We start from the raw sequence: 15,407 nt of genomic DNA on the forward strand, positions 1-15,407 counted from the left end.
AGTTCATGCAATTGCTTCAAGTGAGTGACTAGACAATATGATAAGGTAGGTCCAAGATACCATGGGCCCCCATAAAAATAAAGCCCATTAAAGAAGAGAAAAAATCCCACAGCCCATACCAAAAAAAAAAAGGGGAAGTTTCAAAAGATAGTTGGTCAAATGATGAAAGCCACCAAGTGACAGTTAAAATAGTGTTTTTCTCCCGCGAAAAGCCTTAATTAATTTGTTGATCAGAACTGGAAAGGCAGCTTTGTCTCGTGGGGGCACTCTCTTATTCTGTGATATTCTTTTCATAATACCCCACCCCCTCTAAAACACCCCACCCCACCCCCCTCCTTTTTTCATTCTTCTTTTTTCCTTACAAGTTTTCTTGATCATAGAAATTTGAGAGTTTTATTTTTCCTTTCCTTACAGTCAAGTGGTTTTCCGAACCTGCATTAAGATTTTAGAAGAGAACTTGTCGCGAAAAAAAAAGAGGTAATCCTCGTATTGGAAGAGGTAAAAGAGTAGTTTTTGTTAATTGGGATTTCGGAAAAAGAAGAGAAAATGGTGAAAGAGACAGAGTATTATGATGTTCTTAGCGTAAGTTCTTTAGCATCTGAAGAGGAAATTCGCAAGGCCTATTATCTCAAGGTTATTAAACTTCTTTATTTTTACTTTCTATGTTTGAATTTTGTGTAGCTTTTCTGAGTGTTGGGGTTGATCTAATTTACGGTGGAATTTCGAGATTCAAACTTTTAAACTGTGACGGTGAATTCGGACACGTAAGTTTTTGAAGTTTATTGATGTAAAATTTATATGTATTTGAAAACTATGTAAAAAGCACTTAATTCACAATAATTAACAATTAAAGAACAAAATTCCAACTGTGTCACATAAATTGAGACGAAGGGAGTATTGTTTAAGTTTCATCTGTTTAAACTTTTATAATTTGAAAAGTGGATCCAAGTAGTATAATTCTTGGGATGTTTGTATTGGAATTGAAGATTTGCTTCATCAACTTTCATTTTGATTTGAAGTACAAATGGTGGTGGAAAAAGTCTCATCCTTTTTGATCTGTTGAGAGGAATTGTTTTGTGTTCAATTTTGATGCAGTTTAGATAAAGGATTTAAGATATGTGAGAGTTTTAAGTATTAGCTGAATCTAGACAAGCATCGAACAAGCACAAAATGTTTCCCGGATTTGGTAATGTGGGAATTTGGTTTATCTTCTACAATATGCATACCTAGTGTAATCACACATGTAGGGTCTGATGAGGTTAAGATGTACGCACACCTTACCCCCTACCTCATCAAGGTAGACAGATTGTTTTTGATAGACCCTTGGTTCAAAAATAGCATCTCAAAGCAATTTGAGAAAGCAATTTAGTCTCTCATTTAAAATAAAATAAAAAACTAGAAACAAAAACGTAAAAATGAAAAGAACAATTTCTTGTGCTTGTTAAATGATATTGGAAATCTGTTTTTTTAATCTTGTGGTGCAGGCCAGGCAGGTTCACCCTGATAAAAATCCAGATGATCCTCTTGCTGCACAAAGATTTCAGGCAAGCACATTGCTTGTTGCTTATTTTATATTTTACTTTTCTGTAAAATTTAGGCAAAAGAGTATCTATTTATTATTTTTTGATGTTTTTAAATTGTAAAAAACAGGAATTAGGAGAGGCATATCAGGTTTTGAGTGATCCGTTACAGAGAAATGTATATGATCAAAATGGAAAGTCATGTGTCTCCAGGTAATCTTTCTAGTGTTGCTTCTACCCTAGAAAAAGGCCTGTTTTAGGTTCAGAGTTCTGAATTTTACGAGGTCGTTTAGTTGTTGGTTAGAGTTATGCAAGTATTAGTGATACATGAATTAGTCATGCAAGGTTTAGTTATTCCATCTTCTACCCTGCATAAAATAATACACAAATTGACTCATAATGTATACATATTTTATTTATGTGGGATTGTAAAATGATAAGCAAACACCGTACTTGGTGTGCAGTGGGCTGAATGCATGGTATTAACTTTGTTAGTTTTAATACATGAATAACTCTCTTCCCAGCCAGAAACCAAACGACCCCTTAAGTGTTTCCAAGCAAAAGATTTGTCCATTCATAGGTGGAAAGACTTTATATGGCCTATTGATTCAACCAATTTGTACATCTCTAGGCAGTTTTTTAAGATGATAATTAAATGCAAGTAGTTTGCCAATACACAAATTTCTATGAAAAAGATATGTTTTCTATTATCATCAATACTAATATGAGGTCTTCTTTGTAGGGAAACTATGCTTGATCCAACTGCTGTGTTTGCACTCCTCTTTGGGAGCGAACTTTTTGAAGACTACATCGGACATCTATCTGTGGCGTCAATGGCTTCCTCTGAATTATTCAGCGAAAACGATAACCCTGAAAAGCTCCATGATAGACTCAAGGCAAGTATGTCATGAAGTTCATCAACATTCAAATAATATATGTCTCAACTTTTTGGAAGTTTGATTGAAAAAATCTATCAAGAAAAATTAAGATATGTTTGATATCTCTATCTAGGACTAAAATGGTCAAAAGATAAAATGAACATATCTTGTTTCTTTTTTGGTTCACATATTACTTTTTTACAGTTGATTCACTATAATAGAACTATGTTATGAAGGGTGTCCAAAAGGAAAGGGAAGAAAAGCTTGCTAGAATACTCAAAGATTTTCTTCAACAGTATGTCCGTGGTGACAGAGTGGAATTTATACGTCATGTAGAATCTGAAGCTGAACGGCTTTCACAAGCAGGTCAACAACTCACTACTTCTCTTGTGTTTCTTCTAGTGATTGCTCTTAATTTTACATCATGTCAATTTAATCTGCTATATGCATTGCTGGAATACACCAATTTCATTTCTCTAACTTTTGGTTCCATTGAATTATTCATCAACTTCGCGTACCTGTGTTGAGCAGTTTTTAAGTGGTACAGTTTCCCATTCTCTGAAAAAATTCTCCATTTTTTCCTATTCTAGTTTTACAAGACGAAACCTTTTCTTTTCTTCATCCATCAAACATATGTGTGCTTTTGTTTTCTGTAAACAGCATTTGGAGATGAGATTCTTCAAACTATTGGATACATATACACAAGACAGGCAGCACAAGAGCTTGGAAAGAAAGCAATTTACTTGGGAGTTCCATTCGTGGCCGAGTGGGTTCGCAACAAAGGTCATTTCTGGAAGTCACAGCTTACAGCAGCAAAAGGTATGCTTACATTATCTCACTAAAGATCCACTCCCTATATTGTCATTTCTGTATCTTTGATGTGGTGGACTACAATGTTTTATAGGTGCTTTTCAACTGCTACAACTTCAAGAAGATGTTCGTCGCCAGTTTAAAATGGATGGTAGTGGCCCTGAAAATGACGTTGAATCACATCTAAGATTAAACAGAGAAACATTAATGAATTCGTTGTGGAAACTAAACGTTGTAGACATTGAAGTAACTCTTTTACATGTTTGCCAACTGGTAAGCCTTGGATCAAAATTATCCCTTTCTCATATCAGTTCTATGTTTATCCAAACTATTGTTTATCTTCAAATTCCATTCAACCCTACTAGCTCTTCTCACTTGCCTATGCATCCTTTGCTAATGTTGCTACGTTTCACAGGCTTATTCTTGATATCTCTTTGAGTTACTTCTGATTAATCTTTCAGGTGCTACAAGAAGGCAATGTGAAGAAGGAAGAACTCAAGAAACGCGCGATGGCTTTAAAGATTTTGGGGAAAATATTTGAGGTAGGATTAAGCATAGCTTGTGAAGTGCTGTCATTTACCTTCTAAACACATGTCTTGTTGGCTATTGAGCTACTAATTCAGCCTACTTAAGTTTTTGCACTTTCATGTATTAAGACAGTTTTGTATTTGATGAAATTTTGCATTTTTCCTTTTTATTCTATAGAGGGAGAAGTGTGTTGGAACATCAAAAAAGAAGACAATAGGTGATATAAATGGTGATGAAACCAGTTCAGATAGCAGTGATGATGAGGAAGATTCACCAAGAACACTAAATTATAGAACTCCTCTACTCACACAGGTTCTCTTTTTGCTTCCATTTACTCTTTCACTAAGTATATATCTTTGAAAACAATGATTTTTAGAGACATTAGGTTGATGTGGCAATATTAGAAATTGGTCCCTTAATGTTTTAGCTAAGAACTGATTTCAGAAACTGTCATTTGGTGAATATGCATATTAATATGACATATCCTTCCTTTGGGAGGAAGAGTTCACAAGCTTAGAGTGCTATTTGGGCCAAAAAAGATAGTTTCAGATCAGATCATGCAAAGAGGAAATTTCTGTTGATTGAAATTTATCCCAAATTTAAAATCCAACCTACTTCTTGCATGAATGAGGGAGAATAAGTTTACTGACCTATTGGATAGGTATTTGTATGGGGTAGAATCCGAGCCTAGTAAGTAGACAAATTGGAGTCAGACGCATGGAATGTTACGAGCTACATTCATTAAGCCTTAGCGCCCATAAGGATGTGCACCTAGTAGAAGGGCAATGCGGAAGGCAACGACCATCTAAAGATGTTGTATTGCCTTTCCTAGGAGTTTATCAAGGACTTGGGGTGAGTCCAAGGGTCTACCCTATGGGCAACGGCCACATATGTAACACAAGATTCAGTACCATACGTTCTTAAGCAATAGTTGGAATCTCAGGATTTCAGGTGAAAGGAGCAGTGGCATTGTCATAATTAGCCGAAGGTTCCACAGGCTATAACTCATTCCACGAGTATGAGAATGGGATGAAACTTCATGGAGGTGTGGAGGAGGTTAATAGGAGTTGCTAGGAACAAACGACACCTGAATTGGAGTTCGGATGAGATCGGAAACACCTGTTATGATTTTCTGGCAAATATATGTCTACTCCCCCTGACACTTGAGTTTATATATTTAAAACATATGCAAGGGGGGTATGAATGGTGATAGACCAACCCTCCCTGGGCGTATTGGTAGTGGACCACCCCAAGTGTTTTGCCTTGAGGGGAACCTCAAGTGCTTGCCTTGCCACCTCTAAGGAGTGTCTAAGGTATCCATACGCATTTTGGGAACTCAATGGACGGCGCGTGGCCTAGGGCCAGCATTGGGCGTTCAACGAGTGGCAGAGGCTTGATATTTGGAACGATTAGGCCCAGCGGGCCGGCCTCGTGATGGAATAAGATCTCCTTGCCGATTAAGCGATCGAGGGACTCTCTCTAGAGCCTCGTGAACTGACTTCTGAACTGGAGCATAGAATTGGCTTTTGGGCCTATAATTAAATCTTCTCACAAAACTTTGTGCAATTTACGTTCTTGCTTTCTATGATACTCTATCGATTCAGCCCAAAAGAAAAGGAGCATGATCGACCCTAATTCACTCGCCTTTAACCCTTCCGTTATAAATTTTACTATTAATCAAAATAATGAGTTTTTTGATAAATAATAGTCTTATTCAAGCGCCTTTGGTGAAAAGACAGCGTAAAAATAACAAGGTTCTGAAAAAAAAAAGCCTCAATGCTAGTAAAAGCTAAGGAAGTATGTTAAAACATTAGTCTTTGATACATAATTTCTAACCTATTTTTTTTCCTTTTTTGTCTTTTCATATTGTAGGGAATTGGTAGACTCTTTAGATGTCTATGTAATCCAGCGTTTGATGTGGATGATGAAGAAATTGTATACAAAGGCAAATGATATTCAACGCCCTTTCATATCGATCTTCATGACATGAACTAATTTTCTTGGCTTCGATTTCGCCCCTAAAATTTAGCTTTTAACTAATTAATTATCGCATTACGGATATTGGAAAAACTCAGAAAGGCGTAAGCCAATATTATTTGTGCAGCTTGTTTTGTAATTGGAAAAACATGTAATGAAATACTATGGTTGTTTTAAATGATTATACAAATTTTATTTTTATTTTGTATGTCATTCACCTGGAATCTTTATTTTAACACATAATAAATCTGAAACAACACGCAACTCCTTGTTTCTACAATTATAGAAGTTTGTTGAATTATCTTTCTTTCTGATGGTTTTTATTAGATTATGTAAAATTATTAATTTCTTTATTTTTAGTAAAACTGTGACATAAAAGGGAAAATATTACTAAAATCCGAAACAAAGTTCTACTAGGCAATAACCACTATCATTTACTAATTTTAGAGTACTTTCAATTTGCTAAAAAGTAATACTACTAAATTTTAGAACTATATGTTCACATGTCTATTACATCACCTATCTGATTACTGTAATTTCTAGAAATAACATCTTTTCTCACGTACGTCATTAACTTCTTTGTATGGTAGTTACGCGTTATGTTATATTGTATTGTTAGTTAAATAGCATTTTTATTTTAATTTTTACTTAAATTTTATTATTTAAATTCATTATTAGGTAACAACGAAAAATCATATTTTGTGTAACGATCGATTTGATATTATAACATCGTTATCTTAACATTTTTTTATCATTCTTTCTTTACTTTATAGTTTTATTTTTTACCCTCCTTTTTTATAATAATTCTACTCCATATCTTATTTTTCTGGTAGGTTCATCAATTCAAATTGTTGATGTGAAAAACGATAACAAAATATTATATTGATTAAACCATACGATATAAATACTTCTAGAGGTGGAGACCACCATCCCCATAGTGTATGAGACAAATGTATGCATTTCGATTAGGGTCGTATTCTATGGTTACGATTCTACCATATGTCTTTTTCATTCCGTCGAAAATCAATTTTACGATATAGACGCTTATGACCTCCCCCTCTATGCCTTGCGGTAATGACAATACAATAGACATAACAATCATCCAAATAGAGTGACGTAGAAAACATTTACACAATCATCACTAGTTAGCTAGTGGTAAACCTGATAATAACAATAATAACTAACCTATAATAACAATTAAACTATACTAATAATTGAGGAGGGGCCCTGTGCACAAGTTAAACACTTAAATCCTTCTCAAAACCTAATATAGTAAATTAGAGGTATCAAATAGACTGACTAAATAAGTGAAAAATTATTTGGGCTTTATATGAATCAAAACTAAAATCGTAACCCGACCCTATTTGTTATGACTTATTTCTAAGGCACATACCAGAAGCTGGAAATATGTTTCTTTTGTCATTCTTATTCAGTAAACATATTTGTCATTCTTATTCAGTTCTTACTCAATTTGAATTTATGTTTTATATTAAATTTAAATACCAACTAAATTTTTACTTATTTCCAAGCCTTGAAAACAGCCTCTGGCAGAAATGCAAGGCAAGGCTGCGTACAATAGACCCTTGTGGTCAGGCCCTTCCCCGAACCCCGCGCATAGCGGGAGCTTTAGTGCACCGGGCTGCCCTTTTTTTATAACTATTTATATAAAAAAATTCTTGAACTAATTTAAAATGCATGTAATGAAGTGAAGCAAATGGATCAAAATGAACTGAATTAATAAAATAAACAGATTAACCCACCCCTATATTTTTAAACTGATCAAGAAAGCAAACACCTTATACCAGCATAAAGATAACCTAGAGGAGAAATGAGGAGCATTTTTCATTAGGAGTGAAAATAGAATTTCTCTTCTAAAGTTATTTCTACATATTTTAATAGTGAAATATGAAACAGGAAATTGTCTTACACCAAATATTTAACACATGAAAGAAGTCCAGAGTTTGACATAAACCAACAAGTTCCCAGTCCAAAAGACTAAACAAACAGAACCTGTTTGGCTTATACAGCCAAGATTGTCCAGCATAGTTTTTACACAAACGAATATGTACAAGGCTGTGTTCAACCTAATCTCGCCCTCTTGTTTTCTTCTTTCCCCCTATGAAGGCCTCGAAACTTAGAAACTTCTCCTCCATAGAACACTCAGTGAGCTGGATGGAGAACGCGTGCACGGTGAGCTTGGACAGAGCATGCGCAGTGCACTGACGTTAAGTTCAAGCAGCCGCTAATGATGAGGGAGTGTCGCTCAGGGCATGTGTGCAGAGCAGGAAATGCTTCGCACACTGCCTGAACGGCAGGAGGTGTGAGAGCAGTGCACTGGCTAATGTTTAGATTCATAAGCCCTTCGTCCTCATACCTGTGCTTCTTCATAGACGCCCACATCTCGTGCTTGTTCTTGACCCGACTCTGAGCCAGAGAGTACATTGCCCTGTCAGTGATGTACTGGCAGAAGTATAGACCGAGTGATCTCAAGTGAGGGCAATTGTTTGCCAAAGCAATCACACTCTCATCTGCAGGCATTAGATAATAATAGCCATGTTAAATGGATGATTAAACCAAGAAAAATGACTCCAATTGGAGACATCAGCAACTTTATCACAAACTTCAGTAGAGAAAGGAGATACTAATAGCCATCTCAAGAAGTAGGCAGTAGAACACCCATGTGAATACACTCGATAAGCCAACGAGAGGAAACACAGGCCTCTAAGCTACTTAGAACACTGCTATCTTGTAAACATTGCTCCAACAGGTCGACAGCAATGATCATGAAATTTTATGACAGAAACATCCACACACAGAACTATAGGAGACATCTAACAATCAGTGGCTGAGGAAGACTTCATAAATTTGGACACCCCCAAAGGAAAGAAAAAAGTTCTACCGCCTAATATGCATTTCATCATTCATTTTCAGACACTACAACTAGCCATAGGAGTTTATTTGATATAAAATCAAAAGCAAGGTCCCTCGAATCCCTCATATGCATCCAAATCATGTTTCGACTCTTCATTTACTAGAAGACAATATCTTGCATGAATATATCCTTCCAGTTAGTTACTAATAGGACATGAATAAATTGTTTTCTTTTACATAAAATCTATAGAATACTCGAATACAACTTCTGCCCTAATAAGTATGGGCAAATCCGACTCAGTTTAGACTGTTTAGTAGTAGTAAGCATACCACTGTTAAGGAAAGAGATTAGATACGAAACCTAACCAGACACATGTTTTACCTGTTATAAGGACACAGCCACACAGATCAAGGGCTCTAAGATCAGGACACCCATAAGCCAAACTCATTACACCTTCATCACCAACTTTATCACACCAACCTAGATTTACAGTCTGCAGACGGTTACAGTAATAACCAATAGCCTACAAGGAGTAATAAGAGTCATTTTAGTCCAGATGAAACAATGGTTTGGTACTCCTATGTCATTTGAGAGGTCCAGACATATACCTTCAATGCCTTATCAGTTGCAGCTTTAACACAACCGCAAAGGTTTAAAACTCTTAGGTTTCGGCAACGCTCAGCGAGGTACGCAACAGCACTATCACTGAAAGCAGAGCACCCACTGATATTCAGCTTCGTGAGGTTTGGACAGCCGTGAGCTAAAGCATAAAGGGAACGATCAGTTAGCTTAAAACTCTTGCTAAGATCAAGGTCTTGCAATTCATGACAGTGATTGGCGATTGTCTCAATGCCATCATCCTCAAGTTGTGGTAAATCTTGTCTAAGAGTTAGAACCTGCAGCTTCGTGAACTTGGGGGCAAGTGCCAGCACCAAATTGTTCATATTCCTCTTGCACCTGAGGGAACCAAAACTTAGAAACCGATATAACAGCACAAATCAACAAGGACAAGCTTACTCACAAACATAAGCTGTTATCAGCTGTTTTAAATTGACAGTCACAATCGAGGCCACATCACATTCAAGTTATATCTTCTCATGTTCAATGTTTCTGAGCACTACAACATAGATTTAACTTCCAGATGTCCAGGATGAAACACACAGAAAAAAAGGGTAAAATTTTGTCACAAAGCAGAACAATAACCATTATGCTATGACCATATTCATATTTGGGGCATCTCAAATACAAACACATGTATAATATACCTATAAGGTTAGGGCTGTTGAATCCCTTGATGCCAGTGCAAGACTAGCTTTTCAACTTAACTTGCTCATCCAAGTCTTGAACTTATAAATCCGAATTGGGAAAATCTTCAGTCAAACCCTTTTAACATCTAACCTTTTTTTAAAAGGGAAATACGGGAAGGGATAACAAGGTGGAGAATGGACCCCTCACCAACATCGTGAAAGTTCATGTAGTCCGTTAGCCAACCAACTGACCTATTAAGATTCCTATTTTAATATCTAACCTTAACTCCAAACTCAAAGCTTCATTCATCAACATTTACAAACCCCTTCTTCCAAAAAAAAAAAAGTAAACAAACAATGAAAACCTCATGTGTTATTCCAGTTGATCAATTATATATGACATCTCAAATAGATTGATCAAGGTAAAAAGGACCAACATAGTTTAATACATAAAACGTTTAAGGATTTTTCCTATCTCCCTCAACTCTTCTAGAATACAAAGTTCAGCCTTTTGCTGACTTGACTCCCCTGATTTCAACAGATAAATGAAGAACAAGAAGTGCCCTTTATCAATCACATCAAGAAAAAGCAGACAATCTAAACAAACCTTGAATTTTTGTTGAAAACAAGAAACAAGAAAAGCCAGTCATACCAAGAAAGGGAAAGGTGAGTGAGTCCCCAAGAAATTGCATCTCTCCAGCCACTGCAAACACCAGAAGCCACAATCACCGTCCGATCATCCACAAGTGAAGCAATCCTCAACAACAACTCCATAGGTATATCCTTCCACTCTCTGATCAGTACCCCACCCCCCATTTTACAAACCCCAACCCTGCTGCTATTGTTCACAATCAGCTTCTCAAAGCTCAAATCTTCAACCCCTATCATTTGGTACTACTCAAAGTTCTTGTCTTTTTATACACCCACAAACTGCTACTTCTATATATATACACAAGGCAGAGAAGAAAAAGCCCAAAAAAGGGTATCCTGTTCTTGCTGTTTCAAACAAGAATACAGAGAGATGAGAGGAAAAAAGGAACTAGAAAAAAGAGATAGATTCTTGCTTATACTACTGTATGTATAAATGGGTATTTCTAGGCAAAAAGGGATTTTGTTTCATTGGAGAAGCAACGTAACAATATGTGTCATCACACAAGTTGTACAGACAAGTTAAGTCTGTCCTAGAAAATTCTAGAAAAAATCAAGGCTTTGGAAATAAAAAATGAATGAAAATGATCGTTCAATTTTATGTTAGGCCGTTTGACTTGATATTTAAAAAGAAATTAAATTTGATATAAAATAATTTTTATATGCTTACGTAATTATAAATTATTTTATTAAAAATATGAGAGACATTTTAAAATTAGATTGTTTCATAGTAAAATAATATTTTTTAAAAATAAATTAAAAAGAAAAAGGTGTTAATTATAAAATGGGCCGGATGGAGTAAAAACGTGGGAAAATGACACAAATTAGTAAAAAATGTATTTGTTAATTAATATACATAGTTATAATTTAAGTTAATTTCTACTTGCGGTAAACTTTTTTCAATAATTAATATACATTGTTATAGTTAATCAAAATTTGTATAATTAAACTCCCAATTATATAAATTCAGAATTTATTTGTATAAATTTAAAATTTCCTAATTAAATAAATTCAGATTTTGTATATGTCTACCCTATCATATATGTAATTATAATATTGATACATGTGATTTGTATGAGTTCTGAAATTTTTTTAAAATGTATAAATACAAAATTTGTATATATTTACCATGTTTATATATTGTCAATGAATTATACAAATAAATTTGCATATTCACAGCGAATTACACAAACGGATAATTGTTATATCTATAATTACAAAATGTAATCATCTAAATTACATCTATTTCGATCTATTAAAATTTTTATAGTAGCTATTTGTAAAATTTTAGCTAAATTTTTTCCAAAAAGGTATAATCACTAGGACAAACCCATATTTTTTGCTGATCAAAAGATGATAATCCTATGTTTCTTTTTTCTTTTTTAGCTCATTTAAAAATATTATTTAAACCTTTATTCATGATCTTTTTGTTTTAACTTTTTACGCCATAAAATTACAAAAATATATTTTATATATTTTTAATTTATATGTAAATAGGGCGTCGAATGAAAATAGAGTTTGTGCAGTAGATTTTTGTAAAGGGACACGAATTGGGAGATGCGTAAGGCTACACGTGTCGTTAGGATATGAAGGGGTGACAACTTTGTTTTTACAATAATAAGAATATAACACTCATAATTAATTCAAATTTAAATAGTACTTATGTTTGAACAAATTTAAAATTATTACTCCTCTAATATTCAATTTTTTTCTTTTTTATTAGTAATTATTTTCCGAACTGATAAATCAAGGAAAAGGAACGAGAGAATTAAACTCATCCTTATTGTGTTAGATATTTTAATCATTATCATTAGATTATATTATAAATATTGATAAAAATTAGTCTCATTCCATGTTACATTTTTACATATCACTTTTATTACTAAATTATAGTTAATTACTCTATAGTTTTATTATAATTTATAAGTTAATCATGATGAATTAGTATGATTTATTAATATATATAAACATCAAATATATCTCTTTGGTGTCGTTCATTAGTTTTATATGATGTCAATTTTCCGTAAAACTCTATTTTTATTTGACCACAATTTATTTGAAATTAATTAATTTGTTATTGTTGTTTGTATTTGTATCACGTTGATGTCCTTGCTTGAAATGCTTTTAACGTGGATGAATAATTAAAAAGCACACAGTTAAGATATTTATATAGTAGAATAGTGACATTTAGAGTGAATGAAAAATTAAATTTCATTGGCTTGGATACATTTTTATCTTCTAGTTTTAATATAAACTTTAATCTCTTAAAAGAATTTAAGAGAGAGAATTTTGGAGAAAAATAAATATTTAATTTTATTATTTTATTTCAAAATTAGTAATCCTATATTATCTCATATTGAGTGTGATGTAAACATTATTTCAAAATTATGGTATGTATAATTCAATTTTTCTTTTCTGAACTCATCATTCCAATCAGATTAAAAACTAAAAAATATAGAGAAAAAGTTAAAGGACAAGAAAAAATAACTCAAACAGAAGTGCTTGGTGAAAAAATAATTTTTTTTCAAAAAAAGTGCTCAATAATTTTCCAGAATTTATGGGCCTTTTCCAGACAACCAAAACATTTGTATAACATTATTTCAAAATTATGATATATATAATTCAAAATTTCTTTTCAATTCAACTTTCCAATCAGATAAAAAAATAATCTAGAGATAAAGTTATAGGAGAAGGGAAAAGAGTGGTCAATAATTCCCCAGATTTAATGGGCCTTTTCCAGACAACCAAAAACATTTGTATAACCCCCACTCCCCCCCCCCCCCCCAAGATTTAATCAAGAATCATTACATTGAGGAATTAGTCAAAGTCGACATAACACCTATTCTATCCCTTTCAAAAATTGGAATAACAAAAACATGGAAATTGGGATACATCATCAAGCTATCAAAAATATTTAAATTATATCCATTTCTTGCTAATTGATCCGCAACCCTAATAGCTTTTCTAAAGATGTGCTTGATCGATATTCTTCTTACTTCAGACAATAGGCACCTGCAATCATTCATTATATTTTAATAGGAGCAACCCTTAGTAATTGAAAAAAATTACAAGGAACTAATCAACATGATTAAGAATCAACCTTTAGTCAATAAGAGCTTACTTTCATCTTTCCAATCTGATCACTTTGATTTGAGGGTAAACTAATTTCTAATCACCAGAATGAGCATATTTTTTATATTTTAATAGGGTAACCAATTTATTAGTGATTTTTTTTGTTTGATTGAGCGATAAAAGGCTAGTTTAATTTAGGAAACAATCAGAATTTAGAAAAATGCCTTTGGAAAAGTGTTTGTTCGTAACTAAAGCCTCACTTAGCTTATGTCATATCTTGTGAGGCTAACTAAATCTAATTCATAAATTCAAAAATAAAATACTACTCGTTCTCTTTTATCAAGTAGGAAAAATAGGTCACTTGAGAATCACTTCATGTGCCTATATTGAAAAGTTATTCGACGGTCTTTTTAAGGAGTTAATGCAAATAAAATGCATTTTCTGCATGATATCGAACAATCTTCGTAATAGAAGAGATTTCGCTATAAGTTTGTGCTTGTTTATGCAAAGATATGGCAGTATCAGCACCTATTTCAACCCCAAAAGTTAGCTCATGCGAGAAGGATTGCCTGAAGCAGAATGTCGGTCCATTTCCTATTCAATGTGAGACTTTTACCCATTTCAACACCCCTTCGAGCTCAGGCCCAACTAGAACGTGGACTGAGAGTTCAAAGGAGGGTGAACCTGGCTCTAATATCATATAAAATATGACATTTGAGTCTAACTCAATCCCAAAAATTAGCTCATGAGAGGAGAATTGTCCAAGTCCATATGAGCAAACTGTCGGTCCATTATCTAACCAATATGGAATTTTTACTCGTTCTAATAATTTAGAGGGATCATTATAAATGATTAAATTTTATTGTTCACGATCAATAAAATATTCCGACAAAATTGCTCCCATTAACCATTTGAGCTGTCTTCTTCATGAAAATTTCTTTTCTTCAAATTGAAAGCAACTTACTGGATCAAAGTACTTATTTAGCCTTCGTAGGATATTCTATATATTCCATTAAAAAAAAAGTTTTGAATTGTTTTAGTGACGTCAAACTTGAGGAAACTTAATTTAAAATTTTCATTATTTTTCTTAAATAACTGGAAAAATATATATTTATCAATGTAATCAAACGACCCCTGAATGCTATAATTTTGACTAATTCATCTTTCATTAAGAATTATAGAGCAAGAAATGACAAGATGTTGAATTGCAATAACGAGTAACGTAATGAGTTGAAGGTTCAAAAGCACATTTATAATCCATCAAATTAGGTCTACGAAGATTTCTATGTTAGTAATTAATTGGCGGTCAACTTCTGATAATTCGTGTTTGGTTTAATATATATATTCCTTAATTGCATACTATTTTTTTAGTTTCAAAAAAAGTATCGCTTTAATAAAAAAAAATTAGATGTATGTTTGGTCACGTGAGATGAAATCATATGATATGAAATTAAAGTTTTGTTTGAACATGTGTTTTTAACTTACATTTTTTGCTCATAAGCATAAAAAATCTCATAAGTTGTGAAAACTATCAAATTTGTCTCAATTCTTTATACAATCTTACCAAATAAACTAAATTATAGTATACTATTACAAAGTTATTCTAAAAAATTATAATATTTATTGTTCAAATTTTAGTTCAATAAAAAGGTAAAATTAAACATTAGTTGGAGTGCTATATTCTTTAATAAAATTGAGCATGTCAGTATCATTAGTAACTATATTATTATGTTTATATTCCGTGAATATTTTATCACTTCTTTGATATTCTTGTCAACAAATTATAGATATAAAATGATAAAAAAATTTTGTAAAATATAAATTTACGGATTAATTTTTATATTTAAAAAATATA

The 15,407-nt window shown here is 33.1% G+C and overlaps 2 protein-coding genes across 2 annotated transcripts; one reads left to right on the forward strand and one right to left on the reverse strand.

The window, feature by feature from the left end:
• The first annotated feature begins 384 nt into the window (after positions 1-384).
• LOC129903047 (chaperone protein dnaJ 10) lies at positions 385-5,895 on the forward strand. The gene is made up of 10 exons (XM_055978525.1): positions 385-633; positions 1,485-1,544; positions 1,651-1,733; positions 2,263-2,416; positions 2,635-2,764; positions 3,059-3,217; positions 3,303-3,481; positions 3,670-3,750; positions 3,914-4,048; positions 5,609-5,895. Exons 1-10 carry the CDS (start codon positions 547-549, stop codon positions 5,687-5,689), a joined length of 1,149 nt encoding a protein of 382 aa, XP_055834500.1. The 5' UTR covers positions 385-546; the 3' UTR covers positions 5,690-5,895.
• A 1,724-nt stretch (positions 5,896-7,619) lies between these two features.
• LOC129902932 (F-box protein SKP2A-like) lies at positions 7,620-10,940 on the reverse strand. Its single transcript, XM_055978378.1, has 4 exons — positions 10,485-10,940; positions 9,194-9,542; positions 8,967-9,108; positions 7,620-8,241 (listed from the first exon to the last, which is right to left on the reverse strand). Exons 1-4 carry the CDS (start codon positions 10,718-10,720, stop codon positions 7,874-7,876), a joined length of 1,095 nt encoding a protein of 364 aa, XP_055834353.1. The 5' UTR covers positions 10,721-10,940; the 3' UTR covers positions 7,620-7,873.
• Between the last annotated feature and the right edge of the window lie 4,467 nt (positions 10,941-15,407).

The sequence above is a fragment of the Solanum dulcamara genome, chromosome 9 (genome assembly GCF_947179165.1).
Source record: "Solanum dulcamara chromosome 9, daSolDulc1.2, whole genome shotgun sequence".
NCBI classification, from domain to species: Eukaryota; Viridiplantae; Streptophyta; class Magnoliopsida; order Solanales; family Solanaceae; genus Solanum; species Solanum dulcamara.